The sequence below is a fragment of the Bos indicus genome, chromosome 13 (genome assembly GCF_029378745.1).
Source record: "Bos indicus isolate NIAB-ARS_2022 breed Sahiwal x Tharparkar chromosome 13, NIAB-ARS_B.indTharparkar_mat_pri_1.0, whole genome shotgun sequence".
Classification (NCBI taxonomy): domain Eukaryota; kingdom Metazoa; phylum Chordata; class Mammalia; order Artiodactyla; family Bovidae; genus Bos; species Bos indicus.
Genome location: NC_091772.1, coordinates 47,287,979 through 47,301,201, shown reverse-complemented (window position 1 = coordinate 47,301,201; position 13,223 = coordinate 47,287,979). Strand labels below are relative to the sequence as shown.

At 41.6% G+C, this 13,223-nt stretch overlaps 1 protein-coding gene across 3 annotated transcripts in view; it reads left to right on the top strand.

Annotated features, from left to right (window-relative positions):
- The window catches only part of SLC23A2 (solute carrier family 23 member 2), a 142,717-nt gene that overhangs the window by 80,211 nt on the left and 49,283 nt on the right, over window positions 1–13,223 (top strand). For all 3 annotated transcript variants that reach the window (XM_070801141.1, XM_070801143.1, XM_070801142.1), the window contains 2 exons: window positions 7,901–8,017; window positions 10,523–10,680. In XM_070801141.1, coding sequence (XP_070657242.1) covers window positions 7,901–8,017; window positions 10,523–10,680 — 275 coding nt within the window. The remainder of the gene's footprint in view (window positions 1–7,900; window positions 8,018–10,522; window positions 10,681–13,223) is intronic.

The following is a 13,223-nucleotide window of genomic DNA, read 5'->3' as shown; positions in this document are numbered from 1 at the left end:
GATGTGTTCCTCCTTGGGTTTATCCTTCCTGGGACTCTGCTTCCTGAACATGATTGACTATTTCCTTTCCCATGTGGGGGATGTTTTCACCTGTTATCTCTTCAGATATTTTCTTGGGTCCTTTCTCTTTTCTCCTTCCGGGACCCATATAATGTGAATATTGGTGTGTTTAATGTTGTCCCAGAGGTCTGTTAGGCTGTCTTCATTTCTTTTCATTCTTTTTCCTATATTCCATTTTGCAGCATTGATTTCTATCATTCTATCTTCCAGGTCACTTATCCATTCTTCTGCTTCAGTTATTCTGTGCTTGATTCTGTCTAGTGTATTGTTCATCTCTGTTTGTTTGTTCTTTAGTTCTTCTAGGTCCTTGGTAAACATTTCTTGCATCACCTTAATCTTCACCTCCAGTCTTTTTCAGAGATGCTGAATCATCTTCACTGGCATTATTCTGAATTCTTTTTCTGGGAGGTTGCCTATCTCCATTTCATTTAGTTGTGTTTCTGGGTATTTATCTTGTTTCTTCATCTGGTACATAATCCTATGTCATTTTGGGTAGTTTTCTGTGATTGTGGTATTAGTTCTAGAGGCTGATGGGATTGTGGTTATTTCTTCTGTCTGCCTTCTGGTAGATGAGAATAAGAGGCTTGTATAAGCTTCCTAATGGTAGGGACAGGCTGTGGGGGAAACTGGGTCTTGGTCTGGTGGGCAGGGCTGTGCTTAGTAAAACTTGAATACAATTGTCTGCTGATGGGTGGGGCTATGCTCCCCTCCCTGTTAGTTGTTTGGCCTGAGGTGACCCAGTCCTGGAGTCTATAGGTTTCTGTAGTAGGACTATCAGCGACCTCCAAGAGGGCTTAGAGTGTCCCTGTCTCCATGGCAGGCCACTGCCAGCCCATGCTTCTACAGGAGACCCTCAAACACCCACAGGTATGTCTGACTCAGTCTTCTGTGGGGTCACTCCTCCTTTCCTTTGGGACCTGGTGTGCACAAGATTTTGTTTGTGCCCTCTAAGAATCTCTTGTTCCCCCCAGTCCTATGGGAGCTCTGTAATCAAATCCCACTGGCCTTCAAAGTCAGATTCCCTGGGGATTCCCAGTCCCTTGGCCAGATCCCCAGGCTGGGGAGCCTGATGTGGGGCCTAGAATCTTCACAACAGTGGGGAGCTTCTTTCCTATAATTGTTCTCCAATTTGTGAGTCGCCCACCTGGCAGGTATAGGATTTGATTTTATCATAATTATTCCCCTCCTACTATTTCATTTTGGCTTCTCCTTTGTCCCTGGATACTGGGTATCTTTTTTAGTGGGTTCTAGTGTCTTCTGTCAATGGTTGTTCAATAGCTAGTTGCGATTTCGGTGCTCATATGTAAAATGAGTGGGAATTTACTACTGGTCTTGGACAGTCTCCTGGAGAGGTGGAGGTGGCTGCGTTACATGCTGGGGAGTGTTTTCTACCTTGTGAAGCCAGTGAGGGTGGGTGCCATTGCGGAGGCTCCTCCCCCTCACTTCCAGATTTTCTTTACCTTTTATTACCGTTTGTTCTTGAGCATACTTGTTTAACATAAACAGCCCAAAATTGTATTAAAAAGTTTGAAATGTGCTGCTTCCATTCTTGGTCTCCCGAGCATAACTGACAACTGGCAGTCTGATGTGTGTATTCCACATGCTTTTCCACTCATGAACACACATATCTGAGAGTGTTGTACTATAGACAGTGAGCTACTAGTCTCTACCCCACCTACATAACGTGTATACCTCACTAGGTTACTAAATGTATGTGGAATTTTTTTATTTTTAAAAATTAATTTTAATATTTTGAATAGATAATCTCATGATTTAAAAAATCATTTGCTGTATATACACCTATTATTTCTGAACTGTTTGAAAGTAAATTACAGACATAATACTCCTTTTTCCCTAAATATTTCAGTGTGTATTTCTAAAAACAAGGACGTTAGAATATTCACATTGATAAAACTATTATTGATAATAGATCTCATTAATTGTAATTTTAAAATAAAGCTTAATAATTTTCACTTATCTACCGTGAACAATAACAAAATTGGTGATTTTTCTTCCTTCCCTTTTCTTCTACTATCTGATTTTGGTCAGAAATACTACTTACACTTTCCATTATAATTGATTTGTCAGCTTTCAGTATCATGCTTTGACTTCCAACTATATTAGATTACAATTTACTGCTTGCCTTTTTCTTTTCCTCTCTCACATTTTGTTAATTGTAATGTTTGTATCTTTTTGGTGCACGTGAGTTTTATACATTCTGGTTACCTACTTCCTACTTTTAGTTTTATTTCTACAGCTAATTTGAGTCAAACCTTTTGCTGATTTTCACCAGTAATTTCTTGGTTGACTGAAGTTCATCCTCCTGGCCCTTGATATTAAAGTGTAGTCCATGCATCAGCTTTGTTGACATCATTACCTACAAGCTTGTTAGAAATGTAGAATCTCTGCCCCAACCAAAACCTGCTGAATCAGAATTTGCATTTTCATATGATTCCTATGTGATTTGATATGTTCATTAAAGTTAGAGAAATAACACTGAAGAACTGAATCAGGGGAATAATTTTGGATGAGAATTTATCTATAGCATTTAGGCTTGAAGGAAAGTTTGGCTGTATGTAAAATCTTTAGGACGTTGTTTAGATCCTGACTCAAATAAATCAGCTGTAACAAAATTTTAACATAGGATGAAAAATTTGTAATAAGCATTGGGTATTAGCTGATATGAAGAAATTTGATTTAGTTTGTAATGGTATTTCCGTTCTTTTTAAGGGTCTTTATCTGCTTAAGAGACATATATGTGTTTCTGAGCAAATATATGTATTTTGAGGATTCAGTTTAAAATAATCCATCCCTTTACTCCAGTAAAGTTAGAATGAGATGGGGAGTAGATTAAATAAGAATCCAGGGATAATAAATTTTGAAGCTGGAGCTGGGGATAGATATAGGGCAGGCATTTGATGTTTCTTCTACCACTGTATAGTTTTGAAAAATTATATAATATAAAATTAAGGAAATAATTGAATCATACCTTATTGTTTGCTCTTTTCTCATTTTCTGGTGTTGAAGATGGCTTTGAAGAACTCAGGCTGGTCTTTTTTTTCCCCCTTGTAAATCAATATCTTGATCTTTTTGCCTTTTCTGTGGATTATTTATCTTTTATATTCAGTAACTTTACTGACTGTCATATAATAATAGTCATAAGTTTTGAAGCTGACCTTCTGTGTCAGCTTTTCCTGGCACTTTCAGTATTTAGCTTCAAGTCTCCTGTTACTTCAGCAGTGTTGTCTTGAATTATATCTTTATTTTTTATTCTGGTTTCTTTTGGTTTTCTTATTTGGGGGCTCCATTTATGTCTGTTCTGGATCTACTTTGTCTGCCCTCTCTCACTTCTCTCTAATCTTGTTTTCTCTTATCCTTTTTTCATGTTGTCTTTCCCTCTTGTGCTCCTACCATTTTGATTTTTCTTTTTTTCCCCCTTCTGTCCAAATTCTTAAAACTCATGTTTTATTTCCCCTTTGTCCTTAAATTTCTTGACATACTAGATTCTTTTGTTGAGTTTTCAAAGATAGCTGAATCTTTTTTAATTAATTTATTGAAAACTTAGCATATTTTTCTAATTTGCAAGCATATCCTTTAGTTCTTAGAAATTTTCTTATTTCTTTGATTCTTATATTCTGTTTTCTCCCATAAAAATTGTTCTTAACCTACATTTGTCTTTTTGTTATTTGGGGCACATGTTATTTGGGACTCTCAACCCGTTTGTTGAATTTTTTTTCCTATCCTGTTTTTAGTTCCTAAGGTCTTTTTTACTCTTTGTTTTTACTTACTGATTAGAGCTTTGAAAATGACATTTCTTTCCTCCCAGGTTCAAAATACTTTTGTGAAGAGACAGGTTTCTCCCCCTGCCAGTGTGTTTTCTTTCTACTACATGGACCTATTTCCTCTATTTGGCTCTTATTTTTGGAGGAATGTGAGGCAATAAAAAGATATGATTGTAGAATCATTGTGTGTGGATAAAGTTTTCTGTTCAGCCTTTCCACTGAATAGGGAGAGTTATCTTGTCACTGTAGGCTCTGTAGATGGTAGTGTTTTGTCTCTGAGGCTGATCAGATCATCTGGAAAGGAGTCCTCTAGTCTTCCTGTAGCTTCTGGCATTCTGGAAACAGATAAGGATCTCAACTGTTCATGCTTGTGGGTTAAAACCACACATAGTATTCCTCAGTCTGAGGTATTTCTGATTTGTATTCTTCAAATAATACATTTTTGTGTCTTGCAGGCTGAGGATAGCAGTTGGCACGCAGCAGTGTGGCTGATTGGTTTGCAGAGTTAAATCCCATCTTTTTCCCATCCCTATCCTGTCTTCTGCCTTCAAGCATAGAGCATTTCTCAGCTTCCATTGGTCAACCAGCTCACTTCTTTATACCTTTCCCCTCCAGCACCTATGTTGTGGAGTCTTTCCCTCTCCCAGATGGGTCACAGCTCATGCAGATGCTCTACGTATTCCAGAAATAATGGGGTATAGTCAGTTAACAATGTTACGATAGGGTGAATAGTGAAGGGACTCAGCCATACATATACATGTGTCCATTCTCCCCCAAACTCCCCTCTAATTCAGGCTGCCATAGAACACTGAGCAGAGTTCCATGTGCAATACAGTAGGCCCTTATTGGTTATCCACTTTAAATACAGGGTTTGTATATGTCCACCCCAAGCTCCATAACTCTCCCTCCTTCCATCTTCCCCTGATCCTCACTCCCTCACCCTCACTGTAAGTCTGTGAGTCTCTTCTGTTTTGCGAGTTCATTTCTTTCATTTCTTTTTAGATTCCACATAGAAGGGAAGTCATCCAATATTTCTCCTACTCTGTCTGACTTAATGTGATCATCTTTCAAAGAAACTTCTCTGTTGGAGGTTTTTGTTTTTGCAGTTTTAAAATGGTTCATATTGTTCATGCTGTGATAACAGACTGTGGTACCATGGTCCACAGTGACCATTCTCCTTCTATCTCAGGGAGGGCAGTGTAGCATTTGTCTGACAGGCTTCATTGATCCCCTTGACCACACAATTTCCTGCTTTTTCTTGATATCATCAGTGGACATTGACATTAGTTCCATTACTGAGTTGTAGAACCACCCTCATTACTAAGAAAAATTGTGTGTATACAGTGTGTGTGTATGTGTGTATGTATATATATATATTTGTGTACACATCTTAATCTTAGCCCTCCAGGTTATAAAGAGGACAGATTCAGTCTTTTCAGTTCTGTTCATGTGTTTTATACGTAAAACTAGCCATTTGGGAATCATTAGAGTAATAATGCTTACAATACTATTTTAACAGATTATACTAATCTAATAAGTGTAGTGTTACTATACTCTGTTTTCAGACATTTCTTTTTGTTACTTTGTGAGCAGTAACACTCCTGCCTGTAGGCCCTATGATAGTGTTGAGTTGTCCTTTGTGTAGTGAGTCCAGTGTCCACTGTTGCATCATATCAGCAAATGGTCAGCCTCGTTCAGAGATATCCAAGACTGGTTTAGGAGTCCCGAATCAGGTTCAATGATTGGCTTGGATGACTCACACTGACTCAGTGGACATGAATTTGAGCAAACTCAGGGAGATAGTGAAGGACAGGGAAACCTGGCATGCTGTAGTCCATGGGGTCGCAAAGAGTTGGGCATGACTTAGTGACTGAACAACAAAGCCGACTCATAGAATTCAGAAAAGCTTCTGGTTGTAGCTTATTTGAGAAAAAGGGTTCAGATTAAAATCGATTAAAAAAACCCATGTAGACACTGAGCAAACTTTCAGTTGTCCTCTTCCTAATGGAGTCATGTGGCAGTGCTTAATTTCCCCCAAAACAATGTGTGAGGACACTCAAGAAGCGTTGCCAGGCCCTCTGGAGTCAAACTGATACCATGTGGCCCAAGGCCCCCATCGTCAATTGCACTGTTAGAATAATCTGTGAAGGGCTCAGGTAAACAAATGCACTCTTAAGAGGAAGGATATTCTAAAAACATTAAAGTATCTTCCAGGTGTCAGGTAAGGACCAAACTTTTCTTTCAAATGTTCAGGGTTTGAACAGCCCAGACCTGCTGAGTTAATCCTTTACTGCATATCACTGCATATCATGGCTTCCCTGGTGGCAATAGTAAAGAATCTGCCTGCAATGCAAGAGATGCGGATTCGATCCCTGGGTTGGGCAGATCCTCTGGAGAAGGTAATGGCTTCCCACTCCAGTATTCTTGCCTGGAGAATCCCCACGGACAGAGGGGTTTGGGCACCTGCCGATATCCATTGTTTGAATGGAAGAAAAATTCTTTCAGAAAGATCATATTCAGTTCACATTTGGATTAGATCAAATGTCCGTTTACTTTTGATATTTACCTTTAGGCTTTCGAGAGTGACGCTGAAGTGTGTCACTAATACAACACTCTTTGTTCAAGAGTATTTGGCCAGTGTATGTTCAAATTCCAGTGTAAGAAAAATGGAGTGATAAACAAGGAGTCAGCATCTTTCTCAGAATCTTTCTGTGGATCAGATCCATTGGAAAGTGGAACAAATTGGGCTAGATGTGACCAAGGTTTAGAATATTGTCATCTTTATCTCTTTTGTGGTACATCTTGTAATTTTGTTTCTTCTTAGGCGCTTTATTATTAAAAAACTTTAAAAGGCACATCTTGGATTCCAAGAAATTGTTAGTATGGTTTTAGAAACAGGGTAACATTGAGGGTATATAGGGGAATCCCCCAAGTTTTCAGTTTGGCTCAGATACTGGATGAGTTCAGAAGTGACACTGAAGATGATCAGAAATGTCTGGAGTATAACCTGTGGTCTCTGTAAAGATTTTTGTTTATAAAGCAGACAACACAACATTAAAAAAAATCTTCAGTAATGGGGGTTGGTGGGGTTATCCTCAACTATAAATATATTTTTAGTCTTTTTTTTGAGCATCTTTAAATTTTTTTTCTTTTTTAAAATTTATTTTTTAATTGAAGGATAATCGTTTTACAGAATTGTATTGGTTTCTTTGAATCATAGTATCTGTATACCTTTGCTCTCTTCACTCACATTTGTGTCTGAGCAAAAGTGTTTTAAAAGAAGGATGTTTCCTGAGATTTCCTTAGTGGTCCAGTGGTTAAGAATCTGCGAGCCAGTGTAGAGGACATGGGTTTGATCCCTGGTCCAGGAAGATCCCACATGCCGTGGAGCAGCTAAGCCCATGTGCCACAACTGCTGAGCCCTGCACTGCAGCTACGGAAACCCGCATGCTCTGGACCCCATGCTCTGTGAAAAGAGAGGCCACTGCAATGAGAAGCCTGTTCAGCGCAACTCGAGAGTAGCCCCCACTTGCTGCAACTAGAGAAAGCCCACATATAGCAACAAAGACCCAGCACAGCCAAAAATAAAATTCAAAAATAAATAAAAGAAGGATGTTTAGGTACAAAAATCTTTTTCCTTGCAGGGATGGGTTGGGATAGGAGGGGCAGATTAGTGCTATTGAAAGTAGTTAGCATTTTATAATATTTCTTAATTCAGGTTACCACCCAAGGATGGTATCACTCATGCCATGGTACTACTTTGTGGTGTCAACCTTGGGAGCATCTCTCTCTATGCAGGAGGTGCCCAGGTTTGGGAGAAGCTCTGAGCAAGCTGGTTGCTCTTGGGGATGAGTTGACTGCAAGTGATACTGAGCCCCTAAATCCTGATAACAGACCGTCCCACTGAGTGTGCTTAACATTGTGTCAAAGGTAATAAAGGCTTAATTTTACATTAGAGTGACAGCCACTTTATAAAATTGTTTTTCAGTAACAGCCTATGCTGAGTTAACCTTAGACCTTGCTTTTATTGAACAACTTCTTTTCTCTCTTGCTCACAGAGCTCCCTTGCTGAGACCTTGGATAGCACTGGCAGTCTAGACCCCCAGAGATCAGATATGATTTATACCATAGAAGATGTTCCGCCCTGGTACCTGTGCATATTTCTGGGGTTGCAGGTAAGATGATTCCTTTGGAATGTAACCACCAGCAGATGCTTGAATTGTCTGTCTAGATTATTTAAAATTCAATTTTTATTTTTTACTTATTGACAGCTTTAAATTACTCTTTTAAGGATGATGAATGGTAATTGTTAATATGAATTTCAAAACAGTGAAAGGTAAATAGGAGGGGTGGGTTAACCATGATAGGAAAAAAGGAAAATATTCAGGGAATAAGCAATAGAAATGACATGGAAGGAAGGAAAAAAGATCATAGGTGTATGGAAAGGGGGAGAATAGAGGGAAGAGAATGTAGAGGAATAGAGATAAGAAGGATTAGTGTTCATCTCTCATTCCTAGTTAACCAATCCATAGTCACTGTCAACTGCCGTGAAATATGGGTGGCATTAAGAAGTGCTATGTTGTCATAAAAAGGAATGCATTTGAGTCAGTTCTGATGAGGTGGATGAACCTAGAACCTATTATACAGAGTAAAGCGAGTCAGAAAGAGAAAGATAAACATCATATTCTAACACATATATATGGAATCTAAAAGAATGGTACTGAAGAATTTATTTACAGGGCAGCAATGAAGAAACAGACAGAGAATAGACTTATGGACATGGGGAGAGGGAAGGAGAGGGTGAGATGTATGGAAAGAGTAACATGGAAACTCACATTACCATATGTAAAATAGATAGCCAATGGGAATTTGCTGTATGGCTCAGGAAACTCAAATGGGGGCTCTGTATCAATCTAGAAGGGTGGGATGGTGCAGGAGATGGGAAGGAGGTTCAAAAGGGAGGGGATACATGTATACTTATGGCTGTTTCATGTTGAGGTTTGACAGAAAACAACAGAATTCTTTAAAGCAATTATCCTTCAATTAAAAAGAAAAAAAAAAAGAAGTGCTGTGTTGGTCAGGACATAAATGTGGAGGCTTCAGTCTTATTTTTAAAGGAAGGCAGGCTTGCCTTGGTAATGTCTGCTTGCAATTTCCAGTGGGAGCGGAGCAAGGAGGCTGCCAAGGAACGGGTAGGAGGGATGGGGCGAGAGGTGACCCAAGCTGGTACAGGACTTCTGCATCTTTGGTATCCACTCCCCGCCTCCCCCCAGCCACCACTCCCTTTTCCCACTTACGATTGAAGTGGGCTTTAGGAGAAAGGGGATGACATGGAAGGCTCTTTGCCCAGACACATAGCTCTGGTCTGTGTGTGCCTTGGTTTTGAGGTCTCACTTTGCATTCTTACTTTCTCAAGTTTGAATGATCAGTTCATGCTAAGGAAATCAGTCTCATTACCCAGACAAGTTTATTCTCTTGGAGGTGGACTATATCTGCTGACAGCTGATACTTTGGTTCAGTTTCCAGGCCCTACCCCATCTTAGGTATTAAAACAGTTGGTAAACTGGACAGAAAGGCATTCTAATAAAGAAGGCATAACCAGAGGACCTGACTGGTTAGGCAAATGATTTCCCTAGGACTGAATGTCTCAAACGAGGTTCAGGAAACTTGCTTTTTGAAATGTTGATAGATGTGTCTAGAAGTAGTCTCCCCTTTCAGATGAAATTGGGAAACTCTGATGCATCACTCCCTTCTTGACAGTGCAATCGTGAGCAGCTCTGGGAAGTCCTGATGGGAATGTTCTCTTCCCTTCACCAAACACCTGTTAGTGTTTTACAGTTGGTCTTTTGGGGCTGCAAGCAGCGCATTTTGGCAAAAATGAGCAGAGATGGGGAACTGTTAGGAAGAAAAGAGGAAATTTGCACAACAGAAGTAAGAACTCAACAGGCAAGCCTCTGGGAGGAAGGGATGTGAGCAGTGAGAGCTGGAATGTTCTGCCAGGGCTGTAGGGAATTGGGGAGGGGTCCTAAAGGAGGAGTGGGACCAGCTCTTTCTGAATGATTCCCACAGCTGCTTGTGAGTGTAGCGCTTCCCTGACTGCTGTTAAATAATGCCAGGTCATAGGAAAAGATGGAAAATGCCTTGTGCAGTGAAGCTTGTAGCTTTAATCCCCAGACCTAAAAGAATTTTTTAAAAAGGATGAATTATCTCAAAACATAGTTGTAAAATTCTACATAAAATATAGGCAAATCAAAATCTAACATGACTAACTAGGGTTTGTTTCAAGAATGGTTCAATGCCACAGAATTCATGTTAACAGATTCGAGGGGAAAGATCTATGGTTTTAGCAATTGGTGGTGAAAAGCAGTTAAAAAGCAAATATTCTCAGTAAAAATTCTATAGATAAAACATTACTGGTGTTTGTATTGCGTTTCCTTTGTGCTGGCCTGGATTCATGCAAGTAATAAGTAATAATACAGGTGAGTTAGAAGACGAGAAAATGTAATAGAAATGCTGGGGGGAGAAAAAAACAATTTGGCATATGATGAGTGTGTACCTAAAAAAACAAATTCATGTGTGCTACTTTTTAAAAGCAACAGGGGAGTGGTCAAAGTTAGGGTAAAATCAGACAAAATACAAAAAAAGATGAACTTCTCCCCTCTGTCTCTCTGTCCCCACAGCATTACCTGACGTGTTTTAGCGGCACCATCGCAGTGCCCTTTCTGCTGGCCGATGCCATGTGTGTGGGGTATGACCAGTGGGCCACCAGCCAGCTCATTGGGACCATTTTCTTCTGCGTGGGAATCACAACTTTGCTGCAGACCACTTTTGGATGCAGGTGAGATTGGGGCACTGAATTGGGAATGCTGACGTGCCCACGGGGCATTGTGCACATCCACCCAGGGCTGCTTGGAAGGACTGACTGGAGTATGGGGAAGTGTGGCCTAGGGGCCTTTGCCTTGCCTCTCCCAGTCCTGTTGTGTTTCTTCTCTAGGTGGGTGGCACCACTTCCTGGCCAGTTGTGCAGGCTGGAACTCAGCTCCTTCCATCCCACCAGCTGGCAGGGCAAGTTTTCTCTAGTACTCTGTCACTTCCCCAGTTCCTGAAGTTCAGACCTGGACTGTGTTTGACTAGGTTTCCAGTTGGTCTCCCTGCCTCCAAGGCTACTGTCCTCTGCCCCGCTCTGTGTGCCACCCTGGTGTCATTTTTTCAATGTTTGCATCTTCCTGGGTGCTAGGAGGCTACAGCCCTACTCCCTGTTTAAACACTGGGATGTGCCCATTTGTAGGCGTCTCCTTTGTTCTCTGTCCCACCCAGGTATGTCCCTGAGCCCTGCAGTCTCCTCCCATGCACTCACCAAGAAATGAGCTCCTCCTCAAGCCCGCTGTGCTGTCTTACCTGAGCTTGTGCTGCCCTGCGGCCTTCCAGTCCTGGCTTGTTCCTCTTTTCTCTGTGAAGCACCCTTGACTTCCCCACGCCTCCGTTGTTCTCTCTGAATTCCCACACATGCATCTTGTGTATGTTCTTCTAATGTGACTCTTATTCCACTTTGTCCTTTTTTGTTTGTGTCTTTTCTTGCTGATGTGTGTTCCCTCAAAGTGCAAAGTGCACTTTGCATCCCCAGGCCCCAGCTTACATGGATATGGGGCTGGCATAGGAAGGAAAAGAACTGTCTTCTTTTACCTTCTCCTGCAGTCTTGCTTTGTCCCCTCCTGTCCCCTTTTTCCACCCTCTTCACATTCAGCCTTTTCCTTTACCCTAGGATGTTGCTCAAGGTGGGGAGCCTGTGGTGACAGGACTATTCTCAGGGCAAGGACAGCAGAGTAAACGTATAAGTTCTGTGTCTCCCTGCTAGGGAAGCGGGAGCAAACTCAGAGGGCAAAGAAGGCAGCCTGGTAATCATGGACTGTATTCAGTGAGTCAGAATCCTCAGAACAACCTTCACTTACAGGGGACAGGAGAATATGGGAAGGACAGTGTTAGGGCATTTTGGGTGGCAGCTTAAGCAGTGTCCTCATAAGGAATATGACAGCTCCATAGCAGGTCTGATGATGCAAGGAAGGCTGAAAGGGCTGGCCAGCTCCTCGGATTCTCCAGTCCCCAGCCCCTGCAGGACTGCCTGAAGCCACCATGCTGAGCAGATCCCTTACCTCAGAAAGGAGGGTCGTCTTAGGGGACCCCTGAGGGAAAGGCAGCGTGTTACTCACCTGTTAGGGGAAGGAGATGTATTTGGACACTCCAGAGAGGGCTTGATTAAGTTTCTTAGTGCTCAGGTAGTTAAACTTGGCTGATAGCATCTTTCATTCTTTTGTTACAGCATTCAAGATTTTGTGTTTCAAAGCCAGGGTGGTTTAGAAAGTTTTTATTGGCTGACTCAAGGGCCTTACCTTGTACATGGGGAACTGGTTCTCTGGGGAAATACTTGTTTTCTAAACAGCTAGCTCATCAGAGAACTTGTAGCACAAATCATCTATAAATTTAGGCAGTGCCTCTAGTTGAGAATTGTTGGTTGACTTGAAGAGGAAATGAAAGACGTGTTTACCGTGGTATGGCAGGTACCAGGTACAGCTCTGCCCTGGTCTCATATCAGGAAGGCCACTCCTGACTCTACTTCCCTCTTTGTGCTAACACACAGCACCTTTTTCTTGCCTGGGATCCTTGCCTCGAAGCTTCCATCTAGTAGGGAAAAAGTGAGAAGGCACTCAGTGGCTTGGTTTCCAACTCCTCAAAGCCACAAGCTGTTGTTGATACATTCTTTTAAGTTTTGTCCAGCATACATTTGAGGGCCTGCTGTGTGAAGGCGAGCCCAGATGATGAGGTGTATGAGAGGCATTTCCCTCCCTGCTTGACTGGTCACCACCTCTGAGGCTGTTTGTTTGCTGTGCCCCATGTCCCCTGTTTGTTTGCAGTATCCCATCTCCCCCATCCCCTGCATCTCCCTGTCCTTCACCCTTTTCTGTTAAAACTCTAACTCCTCTTTTCCCAACTTCCCTTTGTTTCACTGTGCCTGAAGAGGCAGGGCTACCCCTTCCAGCTGAATCACCTCTCAGATTCTTGCCCCTAGGTCTCCTGTGGCTTTTGTAAAAGAAGAGCAGAGATCTCAAGAATGGCTAAATACCACACCCACCTAGTATTTCCAGCAGACCAAGGTTGACACTCAGACCTCAGGAGAGTGGGGACCCACCCCTGGTACTCAGACACCCAGTACTTACTCAGAACGGGTCAGGGTTGAGCATCCCTAAGTCTATTCCAGGGATGTCTATTCAGCAGAGTCAGAGCAGCAGCATTGCCAGTGTTGGTTAAAATCAAGTTATTGACCATTGTAATGATAAAACTGTAATCCCACGGGCAGTCAGATTCTATAGTTCCCAATAAAGAGTT